This window comes from Crinia signifera, chromosome 6 (genome assembly GCF_055691185.1).
Source record: "Crinia signifera chromosome 6, ASM5569118v1, whole genome shotgun sequence".
In the NCBI taxonomy this organism is placed as follows: domain Eukaryota; kingdom Metazoa; phylum Chordata; class Amphibia; order Anura; family Myobatrachidae; genus Crinia; species Crinia signifera.
In genome coordinates, this window is record NC_139222.1 from 274144621 (window position 1) to 274159371 (window position 14751).

The 14751-nt window shown below is 49.3% G+C and overlaps 1 protein-coding gene across 3 annotated transcripts in view; it reads left to right on the forward strand.

Moving 5' to 3' along the window:
• Positions 1-14751, forward strand: part of LOC146009362 (alpha-1-macroglobulin-like) — a 177408-nt gene that overhangs the window by 76163 nt on the left and 86494 nt on the right. For 2 of the 3 annotated variants that reach the window (XM_083149659.1, XM_083149661.1), the window contains 2 exons: positions 6253-6276; positions 12006-12081. In XM_083149659.1, coding sequence (XP_083005785.1) covers positions 6253-6276; positions 12006-12081 — 100 coding nt within the window. The remainder of the gene's footprint in view (positions 1-6252; positions 6277-12005; positions 12082-14751) is intronic. The other variant, XM_083149660.1, reaches the window with a different exon arrangement.

A 14751-nucleotide genomic window follows, 5' to 3' on the forward strand; every position in this document is an offset into this window, starting at 1 on the left:
GGGGATACAGGACTTCTCCACTCCAGGGACATCCACTTAACATTCAGGACCAGATGTATCAAGCTTCAAAAAGGGATAAAATGAAGAGTGGTTAACAGCCAGCCAATCAGCTCCAACCTGCCATGCTACAGGCTGGGTTTGAAAACTGACAGGTAGGAGTTGATTGGCTGGTTGTTTATCACTCTCCACTTTTTCACTTTTTGAAGCTTGATACATCTGGCCCTCAGTGAGTCAACAGCAATTGGACCTAATATTGTGAGTGCTGAGACTGTGCCATTTTGGAAATGTAAATTCCTAACACCTATCCTAAATATCAAGGCCGCAAATAGGAACGGGACTTTACCACTGGTTATTAAGTGCGTTCCTATTAAAGTCTGTATCCTCACCCATGCTATTTCAACTCTATTGCCATTAATCATTGATAATGACATTACGGAAATTAAATCTTATTATATGTATGTTAATAAATTTGTGATATTTGAAGCTTCATCCCTTGAGTATATTGACTCTTCCACAAACAAGCGCGGTGTATTTTTTCCCTCATATTCAAGAAACAAAACAAATTCCCGTACTTAGGAAGTCATTATGGTTGACTCGCAAAGCTAGGAAATCTGCAGCTTTGCGAATTAACTAAATGCCACCCGCCCGCCACACACACGAATGCCCGCCGCACACACGCAGATTTTCCCCGCAAGCATGCAAATGGCTGTTGTACATAAACATCTATTTGCAGCTTGCCTGAAGGGCAGAAATCATTAGATGCTTGTTGACTATCAAATTATTTCTACAGCGCTCGCAAATCTAAGTCACTCTCTGGTGACTCAGAATTGCGGCGCCATTGTACAGGAAGAGGGCGGGCAGGTGACATCCAGTCACAGTGACATCAGCTGCCCGTCTCCAGCACCCGCGTCATGGTAGAATTACCATGGGAACACCCAGTGTTAACATGGGAACCCCCATGTAACACTGGGCATTCCCATGGGTGCAACCCGTGCCCTGCTTCATGCGAACGGGCCAGCGACTATACAAGTGTCCTGCGCATAAGTCAGTATGTGCAGGCCATCACCATCGCTCACCGTTGTGAATTTGCAATGGTGAGTATCAACCAGAATGACCTCCTTAATACCCTTCTACTTTAGTCATATTTTGTAGCATGCCTTGTGCTGGATCACATCAAGCTTATCACGACAGGGGTTACTGTAGAAAAAAAGTGGTGCACATGCGGCAATGGATGTCATGTGACCCATAGCAACCAATTAAAAATTAACAATCTTTTATAAAAAAAATGCATTTGTAAAATGGCAGAATCTGATTGGCTGAAAGGAGTCGAAGCACTGCGAACTATGTTACAGGTATACCACCGATAATTTGGCAACCTCAGTTTCCTCACCCTCGCAGCACGCTTCCTCCCTGCAGCTCCTCTCCTCCACGAGGGCATCTCAGTCCCTGCAGTGCGTCTCAGCCACTGCAACGCGACTCAAGGCAGCCCCCTGGCAGCCCGACTCTCATACTGCCTCACTTAACCCTCCTGCTGCCCCTCTAAACACTCCCTCAGCACCTTCTAAGCCACCCAAATCCTAACTTTCCCTGGCTGCAGACCTCCCAATTGTCCCGCTTTCCGCGGGAATGCCCGTGTCCTGCCCTGGGCCGGCAGTGTCCCGCACGCACGAGGGGGGGAGTTAGGAGTCCCCCCCCCCCCTCTGTCACCTGTGAATAGTCGCTGTGTACATGTGCACAGCGTCTATTCATGCCCCCACAACTGTGAGACCGGGGCGTGGCCTTGTGGGAGCATTGTAAGTATAGGTTAAGCCCCTTCCCTCTAGGCCACGCCCCTCCTCACAGTTATGGGGCGGTGTCCTTATTAAAAGAGGTGCCGGACCACCAGGTGCCGGCAAATCGGTGGTCTACCTGTCTTATGTTATTTTTCTGTATATTTTCAGTACAATATATATGTTTTCACTTTAACATCTATATACCATAAACCAGTTAAAGCATATAATGTGTATGTAGCAATGGTGGAAGACTTGCAGACTTTTATGGCAGACACAGGTTAGACACCCACCCAGAGCTATGCCCCCTACTAATATCATTATCACTGTTAACAACACCATCATCTCCCCTGTTCCCCAACTCCGCTGCCTGGGTGTCACTCTTGACTCCTCCCGCTCCTTTGCACCCCACATCCAAGCCCTGGCCCATTCTTGCCGGTTCCAGTTACGCAACATTGCTCGCATCAGGCCCTTTCTCTCACAGAGTGCAACTAAGCTGATCATCCACTCACTGGTCATCTCACGGCTTGAATACTGTAATGCTCTTCTCACTGGCCTCGCTCAATCCCAACTGGCTCCTCTCCAATCTGTCCTCAATGCTGCAGCCAGTCTTATCTTCCTCTCCCGCCGCTCTAACTCTGCCACTCCCCTTCAACAAAATCTGCACTGGCTTCCATTCCCCTACAGAATCCTCTTCAAACACCTCACGCTCACATACAGGGCCATCTCTAATTCCGTTGCTCCATATATCTCTAACCTCATCTCCATTCATACACCCTCCCGCCCTCTATGGTCAGCTGACGACTGTCGTCTCTCCTCCACCCTGATCACTGCTTCCCATGCTAGAGTACAGGACTTTGCCCGTGCTGCACCCCTTCAGTGGAACGCACTCCCTCGCTCCATTAGACTCTCCCCGACCTTGCAAAGCTTCAAACGGGCACTGAAAACTCACCTATTCATCAAAGCGTACCCTTCCACTGCATAAACCAGCTGGTTCTCCGACCCCTTGCCTGTTTACATCCTGCTATCTAACCACCACCCCCTCGCTTGCACCTCTTGTTATCTGTCTCCCCTTCCTACTAACTAGATTGTAAGCTCCTCCGAGTAGGGCCCTCTTCCCTCCTGTTGTCATAGCCCTCTTCTCTTCACATGTCACTCACAGCTCTCCTTTACTCCAACACTCAGTGACCATCTTCGTCCGCATACCCATCTCCATCATTGGCATCAAGCCTCTAGTTGTATGTTGATTGAGTCCTCACTACTTACATTTAAGCTGTAATGTGTATTGAACTGTGGCGCTCTTTATTTGTACTCTATTTTTGTTATTTATTCAATGTTATGCCAAGTTTTGTCTCCCTGTATTGTTCCTTTGTACGGCGCTGCGAAACACTTGTGGCTCCTTTATAAATAAAATTATAATAATAATAATAATAATCTACTTGTTTCTGGCCAAAAAGTCTAAATTTTGGGGTAAATTTACTAAAGATTCTAAAAAATAAAAAAAGATGACAATATCCATAGCATCCAATAAGATTCTGGCTATCATTTTCTGGGATGTAATAGAGAAACTAGATATACAAATGGTTGCTATGGGTAACAAAACCTTTTTCCATTTTTCGAACATTTTAGTAAATTTAGCCGTACAAGTCTTGTGATATTGTGCCAGATTCTCTAAGCTTCAAAAGTGATAAAATGGAGAGTGATAAACAGCCAGCCAATCACCTCCTACCTGCCATGTCACAGACTGTGTTTGAAAAATGTCAGACAGGAGCTGATTGGCTGGCTTTTTATCACTCTCTATTTTATCACTTTTGAAGCTTAGAGAATCTGGCCCTTTGTCCACCCATCACTATTTCCCCTTAGCTTATAATAAATCAGCTCCTTGTTTATAATCACCTGCACCTCCGCACCAAAATCAACGCAACAACATTTATATTTACCATAGACCAGTCCAAAGGTTCCAGGACAGACAGCTGGTGGGGTCATTAGAGTGTATGCTTCCCCTTATGCTATCCTTCTACCTTTCTGCATTATGTCACTGATTAATATTATTATTGTGTATTTATGTAGCACTGCTATATTATCAGTGCCTGATTAAAGGTTCCAGGTGCCTTGTAATGCTGCCATACACACGTACAGTATATGGGCACTCAGGGACTCGCCAGTCATACTGCCCATGTGCATGTAATGACTGTTATACAGCTGGCATGTAGTATCTAATGCTTGTGGCATGCGAAGGAGACTTCAGCATTAGGCTGCCCGGCTGGCGCTGTAGCACAATGTACATTAAACAAAAAAGAAAAGTATACAGCGCTTGGGTTAATCTGAATGATGGTCAGACACAAATATGTTGTAAAAAGTACAAATACATTTATTATATATCACAATATAAAGAGAATTCTCTGTATGAAAAAAGATGAAGAAAATTGCGCAATGAATTAAAAAATAGATGGGGGGGGGGGGGGGGAATGATAAAAACAGTCAGTGCATGCACATAGCTCCAAGTCAACAGACAGGTAGTTTTTAGGGCCCAAATAGTTACCACCAATAATGGTTGAACTTCAGGGTCTGGTAGATTGACCAGGGGGTCTTTTCCGGTCTATTTCCCGGCTTGTGGGTCCAGATGGCCCCAGATGGATTAGAAGCAGGAATGGTGGGTGAAATGTTGGAAGTGTCACCGCCAGAGATCACTGCAGAAGGAGGTGAGGACCCGTGGGGCACAATGCAGTGTGTGCCGGTCCGGAAAGAAATTCACCGCGATGGAAGCTGGTGCAAGGTGTCCGTATAGGCTTCAGATTGGGGCCAAACAGTGGGTCAGACTTCGGTATAGGCTCTTTGATTGGGGCCAATCTGGTAGTGGGGCTCAGTGGGGCTCAACGCGTTTCGACGTGCTGATGAAGGAGCTCCTGATAAGGACGTGTCAGCACGTCGAAACGGGAAATAGACCGGAAAAGACCCCCTGGTCAATCTACCAGACCCTGAAGTTCGACCATTATTGGTGGTAACTATTCCCAACAAGTTGGGCCCTAAAAACTACCTGTCTGTTGACTTGGAGCTATGTGCATGCACTGACTGTTTTTATCATCCACCCCCCCCCCCCCCATCTATTTTTTAATTCATTGCTCAATTTTTTTTCATCTTTTTTTCATACAGAGAATTCTCTTTATATTGGGATATATAATAAATGTATTTGTACTTTTTACAACATATTTGTGTCTGACCATCATTCAGATTAACCCAAGCGCTGTATACTTTTCTTTTTTGTCCAATATACCAATAGGGAGCCTTACACACTCCCAATACAGCAGCTTTAACTGGTTCCGCGGTTCAAACTTTTTCTTACTTTCACAATGTACATTAACCCTTTTTTTTTGCAATTCAAACAGTTTGGTTTAAATTAATTGTAATTTAATTTTTGTTATTGAAAAATGGTCTACATTGAATGATGAACGATGTTATTGTTATTTTAAAGTGGCTTCACCATTGGATCTGCTACTAGCGCTAGAGCTGTTGAGCCTGAGTAGACGTTGGACCTGAAAGGGTTAAGTAATGGTTCCATCAGTAAGTTACATTGGCACAGCCATCTGGCAGTCACTTTAAGAACTTTACCCCCCCACAGTACATGGGGACGGGTGAATGCTAACAAGCATGGAATAAATGAGGGCTTTATTTTATTCATCTGGTCCACCTCACCTTCTGGTTGTGGTTATGCCACAACCGTACAATAGACTTTGACTAAGGTACTTTGTACATGCCCCTACCCGCTGCTCCACTTGCTGCAAGAGCTTTGGAAGAGGGCATGTAGAAGGCGGTGTGGGTAGTGGCATATTTTACCTATGGTCTGTTACTGCGCTGGCTCAGCGGCTTCACTGTGACTGGCAGAGACGTCCTATTGGAAGTTCTACCTGCCAGTCACTCACAGGACATATTATTATTTATTAACAGTTTCTTATTCCGCAGCGCTTTACAGAGAATATTTGAACATTTGCATCAGTCCCTGCCCCAGTGGAGCTTACAATCTATATTCCCTCCCACATGTACACGCACACACACAGACATTCTAGGGTTAATTTGTTGGGAGCCAATTAACCTACCAGTATATTTTTGGATTGTGGGAGGAAACCGGAGTACCCGGAGGAAACCCACGCAAGTACGGGGAGAATATACAAACTCCGCACAGTTAGAGCCATGGTGGGAATTGAACCCTTGACCCATGAGGCAGTAATGCTAACCATTACACCATCCTTACTGCCTGATGCCAATGTAACTTACTGATGCAACCGTTACTTCCTGCCTTATAGTCCACCCAGTCCGGCCTCTGTGGGCTGCAGCCGATGCAGTCTATAGAAGCCGGAGTTTTGCGCATGCACAGTCAAGGCACGAATACAGCCCTTCTACCCAAAAAAGATAGGAGCTGACGCTGGATGAGGGTGTACATATAATTTTGGTTAAATGTCATACTGTTTTTGTTTTCTCTTTTCAGTAGGTGTGACATTTGCAGCAGACGGTAAGTAAAATAATATAATAGCATACTGTACAGTATATTCTGTAAAAAAAAAAAAAAAACTTATGGGACTTTATTGTTACTACGCAAAAATATGTGGCACTATGTAGTTGATACAATGATAGGGTGTGCATTTGTGTGTGTGTAACTGTTATCCTCCTACTAAACAATAATATTTTAGCTGGTGCACTCAACATAGCAATGACGTGCAAATAACACAGTTAAAGTAACATATGCTTCCTACCAGTGGCGGCTCCAGAGGGGGAGCTGCGGCTCAGTTCAAAATTCAAATAGGGGAGGCACAGCAACTGCCCCCAACTGTCATTCCAAAAAGATTTGAGTGGCGCAGGGATGTAAATAAACATTATTATTCTATATGTACGTTTCTGATAAGGTGGTCATTTAGGCCCTTATTCTGAATCGTGCGGTACGGCCCGCGTGCGGCCGTACCGCCGATGTTTTCAGTCTGCACATGCGCAGAGGTCAATCTGCGCATGTGCAGCCCAATTCGCCGCAGACGTAGTTCGTCCGCCGCAAAAGGGGCGTATAGGGGCGTGAGGGGCTTCATACCCTCATTTCCCTATGCATACGCCCCGCGTTTCATGGGCGTTCCCATGCAAACGCGGGGCGTATGCATGCTAATGAGGGTATGACGCCAGTGATGGGGGCAGGAAGCTGACGTCGCCGGATGTCAGCTCTCAGCCCCCATACAAGCTATCACACGGACGATTGTCCGTGTGGTCTCAGCTTGCGGGACCTGGTGGGGCGTGCGGCCCTGCCTTCGATGGTCGCCGACCATCGAATGCAGGGGGCAGCTCCCTCCATGGTGGAGGCGTACGCCCCACCATTTTCTTGCGGATCGCCAGCCGTCCGTGTACGGACGGCCGTGGCGATCCGTATCGTGGGCGGGGTTTGGTTTGTGCGGCCGGAGCACCGTGTGCGGCTCCGGCCGCACAGACCAGAATAAGGGCCTTAATGTGTGACTAATGGCTAGACAAGTAATTTTTAATGGGGTCCGTGCAGGGTCTAGCACTTACTTACATTGGCTGTAGTGCTGAGGTGCCTTCCCAGGAATGTGGAGCTCCAGTATATCATGCTGTAATACAGGCGGCACTCACCAGACTTGTTTGTTGCATAAAAAGCATTTAATCTCCAACGGCGTTTTCAAGGACTTACAAGTGAACACAACCACATTTATAAGACAGACATACCCCACCCCCGTAACAATCAGGTCGCACTTGAACTCACCAGACACACCGGCAAGTAGACGCCAAACCCAGCACCCGGAAGAGAGTCCTCCTCCGCCTCGCCATGGCAGCGGAGCACACACACACTGCTGCGCTCCATCACCCGGAAATGACAGGTCCCGGCCGCACTCACCTCCGGTCAGCAGATAGGCGCCACTCCACGCGGACATCCCTGGGACCGCTGTAGGCGGACAAAAAAGCGGACCGTCTAAACTCCTGAAAACTAGCAGCGCCGCACTGGAGTTTAGACGGTCCGCTTTTCTATTCTTTGCGGTCCGGAGATGGACCGCGGTCCGCCAGTTGCCGATCCCTGGACTAGACCATTTCCCTGTGCGTGCAGGGCGATGATCGCTGGGAGGGTGCTCCTGTGGCTTCCCCTGGTAGAGTTTCTCATTTTCATCAGTGTCCATTGCTGGTCACTGCATTAAAAAGGGGACACTCAGCGATATATCACTCAGCGACCAGTAAAGCACTCTAGTGCGAGTTCTTAGGTTTGGATAGAAGAGAAATATGAACAGCATACCTCCCAACTTGCAAGGGCAAGTCAGGCCGTCCTTAGGGACAACATTTGGGCGCCCCCCCCTATTTTACCATATTCATTATTAAGTTATATATTATAAAAATAAATATCACCACAGGTGTGAGATGGGTGTAGGGGCGGTGCGGAGTGGTGCCTGCTGCCGTGCAGGTGTCATCGGACCACTTACCTGGCGCCGCACCCTCTCACCTTCAGGCCGTGCCAAATCACGGTCCTGGAATTCTCCGGCACCCGGACACGAACACCTAGGAGGAAGGAGAGTAGGTGAGAGCTGTTCCTCCAGGATGAAGTCCGATACGCCCTCCGTCCCGCGACGTCTCTACAGAGGCACCCTCCGGGCTCCGGGAAACATCATCATCGGCGCACTGCCTCAGAGCCCGGAGTGTCACCTATTGGTACTTACGCACCTAGGTGAGGCCTTGACCTTGCACGGGGTACAAGGTCCGCGTACGCCCTGGATGGAGGAAGGAAGGGAGATAGGCAGGAACACACACGGACAAACAAGACGACACTCACCGTCCTCACTCTTGTACTGCGTCCGCACTCTTGTACTCTAACCCTCGGTTCTCCTCACAGATCCCTGTAAGGAGACAAACACCAGACCCGTGCAGAGCCTAACGAACCTAAACGTGGCACGACTACATAACTACAACACAAAGCCCTAGAACTGACTAAGTGTGTGTGGTGCAACACAACTACGAAAATCTAAACTTTGCTCTGCACGGACAACATACAATACAGTACAAGACCTTACCAACCAACTGCTCCTTTAACCTCTGCCTGTATTCAGATGTACTCCCTTCCTGGCTAGAGCTGGCCAGCGTATGCTCACTCTAAAACCGTACCAGTTAGCTACTACAATCACTCCTAACTGACGGCTCAGGCCTAGTGCCTGTCTGTGTCCACAGGCCTAGTGCCTGACTGGGGCACAGGCCTAGGGGCCTGAGTCAATTAGCCTCCCGAGCTATGGGGGCCTCGGGCCTTACGCCCGGCTACTGTGCAACGGGCCTAGTGCCCGGCCTAGCGGGACAGGGGCCAGGGGAGGAGGCCCAGCAAAATACAAAGGACCAGGAGGGCCCAACAATCAGTTGTCCACGGGCCAAGAGGGCCCGACTACAATGCCCACAGGCCGGAGGGGCCTGAAAGTACCCCCGGGCCTAATGCCCGACTCCCAGTGGTCTAGGTAGGGGTAGGTGGCCTGGGGCCGCCTACCTGGGGTTGGGAAAGGCCGCAGGGGGGAGCTTCGTCAGCTCTTTTGCTTCCCACCCTTGCTGGCCTCTCCTGATCCGGCCGCCATCTTCTTTCTTCTGCCACAGGCCTGTCCTGGCCAGCGGCGGCGCTGCTTCTTCTTCTCTTCCAGGAGTCGCCGGAGATCTTCTTTCGTGATCCCGGCGTCTTCTGGCCTCTTCAGCGGCCGCCGGAACTCTGGTCTCCGCCGCCGCTGTCTGCTATTCCCTGCGGCGTCTTCTTTCTTCAGCCGGGGCGCTCCTGCGCTCCGCCGGTGTGGGACCTTCCTCCTTCTTCGCCTCCCGGCGGCGTCTCACATCAGACGCCGGGGGTGGGCTTTAGGACGGTGCGGCGAGCGCTGATTGGCCGTCTACCATTGGCCGCCAAATCGGGAGCCGTGATTGGCTCCCGAACTGCGGGAGATTTGAACTGCCGCGAGCGGCGCTTTGGATCGGCGGCCGCAGCGGCGCCGGATCCAAAGCCCCACTCCGTCCACCGCCGCTTCGCCGCCCGCACTGTCAGCGCTGGGATCGGTGTCTTGATCCCAGCGCTGTCTGGAGCATGATCCCACTGGGGACTCTGCTCCCTCTCCCCCTCACACTGTTGCTCCGGCGCTGGGAGCAGGAGAGCGCTCCCAGCACCGGGGCACATCCTTACACAGGCAGCAAGCAAAAGTCACATTAAATAATTACAGGCAGCAAGTTTGGATCCCTTTCTATCCTAGTGGGCGGTGTCGGAGTGAGCGTTATTACTGCTGAGCTGATGCTAGCTGCCCCACAAGGGGGCATTTATGTACCTGCACTGTGGGGGCATTTATGTACATGCACTGTGGGGGCATTTATGTACCTGCACTGTGGGGGCATTTATGTACCTGCACTGTGGGGGGCATTTATGTACCTGCACTGTGGGGAGCATTTATGTACCTGCACTGTGGGGGCATTTATGTACCTGCACTGTGGGGGCATTTATGTACCTGCACTGTGGGGGGCATTTATGTACCTGCACTGTGGGGGGCATTTATGTACCTGCACTGTGGGGGGCATTTATGTACCTGCACTGTGGGGGGCATTTATGTACCTGCACTGTGGGGGGCATTTATGTACCTGCACTGTGGGGGGCATTTATGTACCCGCACTGTGGGGGGAATTTATGTACCCGCACTGTGGGGGGAATTTATGTACCCGCACTGTGGGGGGAATTTATGTACCCGCACTGTGGGGGGCATTTATGTACCCGCACTGTGGGGGGCATTTATGTACCCGCACTGTGGGGGGGCATTTATGTACCCGCACTGTGGGGGGGCATTTATGTACCCGCACTGTGGGGGGCATTTATGTACCCGCACTGTGGGGGGCATTTATGTACCCGCACTGTGGGGGGCATTTATGTACCCGCACTGTGGGGGGCATTTATGGATGTGGAACTCTGTTGCCGTAATTTGAATATTGGAGACTGTATTGAAACTGTGCTCCGTAATATAAATTGGTATTATTTTGTGGCCACACCCCTTCCTCATGAAGCCACTCCTCTATATTTTTGGCTTGAGCACCCACCAGTAAAAACATAAATCGGCACCTATGAACCGACCTGCCCAGAAATCGAGTGAAAAGTGCCCAAATCGTATGTGCCTAACCTCCGATCAGATCCAGTGATCGCAAATACTGCACATAAGGTTTATCAGATCCGTTAGCACTTGCTGGAATTCGCATAGGATGCATCGTATCCTAAAGAACTGCATACAATGTATCGTATGCGGCACAGCAAGCGGGGGACTGGCGGGTAGTTGCCTGGGTATCGCATGCAGCTTCGGAGTAGCGAATGGGGGGCTTTCAGTCTTCCAGTCTCCCTTGTTTACGCACTGTATCACTTTTATATTCCTTTACTCGTTATGCTAAAGTACCAACACCTTGGTGCGTTATAGGGTACTTGTGTATTATCACGGCTCCCACGATTTCCATCGCAGGGCATTGTACAATGAAAAATCGCGTCGCATCGCATGCGATATGATCGCATGCGATGCGACACGATTTCACCCGATTTGTAATTGTACAGGCACCCAGATGCCTTATTACCATGTTAAATGCACCCCCAGACCCGATTTGTAATTGTATACCCACCCTCATGGGTCATGAGTATGTGAAATGCCCCCCCATTGTTAACGCCACCTCACTATCAATGCCAACCCGAAGCGTGGCGAGCGCGCGAAGGGTGTAGCGAGCAGACGCGTATACCTGTGAAGTAATCCGTGTGCGCTCGCCACGCTTCGGGCTCGGTGGCTTGCTGCGCTCGCCACACTTTCTAAAATCAACTCCACGTCGACGTAGATAGTGGGGGTATGAAAAAGCCGGAGGACGCGTACCGCCGCCCCTCCGTTAACAATTTAACATATTTATTACCCATCAGGGTGGGTATACAATTAAAAATCGGGTCTGGGGGTGCCATTTAACACGGGAATCAATGGTAAATCGCGTTGCATCGCATCGCATGCCATTGTAATGGCATGCGATGCGACACGATTTTAAAATTGTATACTCAGCCCTGGAGAAGGCTGAAATTGGGTCCACCGCATGCCATCGCATACCTTAATTAGTGGTATGCGATGCGGTGCGATGGGCGCCGTGATAATACACAAGTAACCATTATACAGTAGATAAGCAATGGAATACAATTCACCTTTGAAAATATTTTAACTCCTTATTTTCTGCTCTTTTCACATTCAGGTGCAGCTTCAGCGCAGTCTATCACAGTTCGTACCAATTTTAATGACTCATTCGCGTTTTACCCAGTAATGGCAAAGTAAGTATTTACACAAAATATCTATTGTGCAGAACTGAGTTTTCCAACAAAAAAGTTGTGATGATTTTTTACTCTAACTACTTGTGTGTTTTTTTGTTTTTACGCAAGGGGTGTTTCAGTGCTGATGCTCTGCTAGACAATACATGTGATCATCCCCTAGATCAGAGCTTCTCAAATCCAGTCCTTGGGAAACACTATACGCTGCATGTTTTCCATATGTCCTTGCTGGAGCACCCATGGGCGGATCCATCACAAAATGGCAGGGGGGCATTATGGAAGCGAATAGTGGGTGTGGCCTCATAACAAGGGGTGTGCCTTGTTGAGGCAGAGGTTGACAGGAGATGGTGATGGGGAGAAGCAGGGTAAAGGCAGTGGGTGACAGAGAGAGAGTGGGGGACGTAGAGGAAGTGGTTGACACAGAGGTGCAGGGGAGAGGCATTGGGTGACTAAGAATGTGGCAGACAGAGAGGCAGTGGTTGATACCAAGTTATAGGTCACACTAGGGAAGGGGTAAATGGAGGAAGTGAGTGATGCCAAGAGGAGGCAGTGGGTGATGTAGAGGATGACTGGGGTTAGGGTGGTAGTGATGAGTATGCAGGGGTGAGTAAGGTAGTGCAGAAAGGTGCTGGTGACTATGAAGGGCCAGGTAGGTAGTGCAGAGAGGAAAGTGTTGAGTGTGCAGGGGTGGAAAAGGTAGTTGAGGGAGGTAGTGCAGATAGGTAGTGTGGGTATGTTGGTGTGAGGGAGGTAGTGCAGACAGGTAGCGGTTAGTTAACGGGTGAGGGAGGTAGTGGTGATTATGCAGGTGTGAGGTAGCTAGCGCAGAGAGGTAGGTGTGATGGAGGTAGTGCAGAGAGGTAACGGTGAGTATGCAGGGGGGAAGGAAGGTAGTGCAGAGAGGTAGCAGTGAGTATGCAGAGGTGAGGTATGTAATGCAGAGAGGTTATGTGGGTATGCAGGGGTGAGGGAGGGAGTGCAGAGAGGTAACGGTGAGCATGCAGAGGGGAAGGAAGGTAGTGCAGAGAGGTAGCAGTGAGTATGCAGAGGTGAGGGAGGTAGTGCAGAGAGGTAGGTGATGGAGGTAGTGCAGAGAGGTAACGGTGAGCATGCAGGGGGGGAAGGAAGGTAGCGCAGAGAGGTAGCAGTGAGTATGCAGAGGTGAGGGAGGTAGTGCAGAGAGGTAGGTGTGATGGAGATAGTGCAGAGAGGTAACGGTGAGTATGCAGGGGGGAAGGAAGGTAGTGCAGAGAGGTAGCAGTGAGTATGCAGGGGTGAGGGAGGTAGTGCAGGTGAGTATGCAGGGGTGAGGGAGGAAGTGCAGAGAGGTAGTATGGGTATGCAGGGGTGAGGGAAGAAGTGCAGAGAGGTAGCAGTTAGTGCAGGTGTGAGGGAGGTAGTGCAGAGAGGTAGCAGTTAGTACTGTATACAGGGATGAGGGAGGTAGTGCAGAGAGGTGAGTGTGAGGGATGTAGTGCAGAGAGGTAGTGGTTAATATACTACTTTTTATTTTGTACTGTGACTGCCAGCCGCACCCCCACAGTGTATATGGTACTTTGACTGCTGGCCATACCCCCACTTGTTTAAGGTACTGTGACTTATGGCCATACCCCCACTGTGTATATGGTATTGATACTGCTGACCATACTCCCATTGTGTATACTGTGAATGCTGTCTATACCCCACTGTGTATACGGTATTGTGAGTGCTGACTGTACCCCACTCTGTATACAGTACTGTAAATGCTGGCCATACCCCACTGTGTATATGGTATTGTGACTGCTGGCCATAACCCCACTGTGTATACGGTACTGTTTCTGATGACCATACCCACACTGTGTATATGGTACTGTGACTGCTGGCCTTACCCCCACTGTGTATACAGTACTGTGACTGCTGGCCATACCCCCACTGTGTATAGGGTACTGTGACTGCTGACCATACTCCCACTGTGTATACGGTACTGTGACTGCTGGCCATACCCCCACTGTGTATACGGTACTGTGACTGATGGCCATACCCACACTGTGTATATGGTACTGTGACTGATGGCTACACCCCCACTGTGTATACGGTACAGTTAATTCTGTCTATACCCCACTGTGAATATGTTACTGTGACTGCCGTCTGTACCACACTGTGTAAACGTTATCTGTGGCTGCCGTCTGTACCCCACTGTGTATACGGTACTGTGACTGCTGGCCGTACCCCAACTGTGTATACGGTACTTTGACTGCTGGCCATACCCCAACTGTGTATACGGTAATGTGACTGTTGGCTGTACCCCCAACTGTTTGTTAACGGTACAATGACTGCTGTCTGTACCCAACTGTATATACGGTACTGTGACTGCTGCCCGTACCCCAACTGTATATACGGTACTGTGACTGCTGCCCGTACCCCAACTGTGTATACGGTACTGTGACTGCTGGCCGTACCCCAACTGTGTATACAGTACTGTGACTGCCGGCCATACCCCAACTGTGTATACGGTAATGTGACTGCTGGCCGTACGTGAGAGCTCAATGCTTGCTGTGTTTCAATGCATAATAATACATTGCAACGCTAGTGCATAACTAGTAGAAATGTATTATATTTGGCGTGTGCATGGACAATAATACTGTACATATTAATTATTATCTGAATGTTTACCGCACTAGTGCATATCACCAA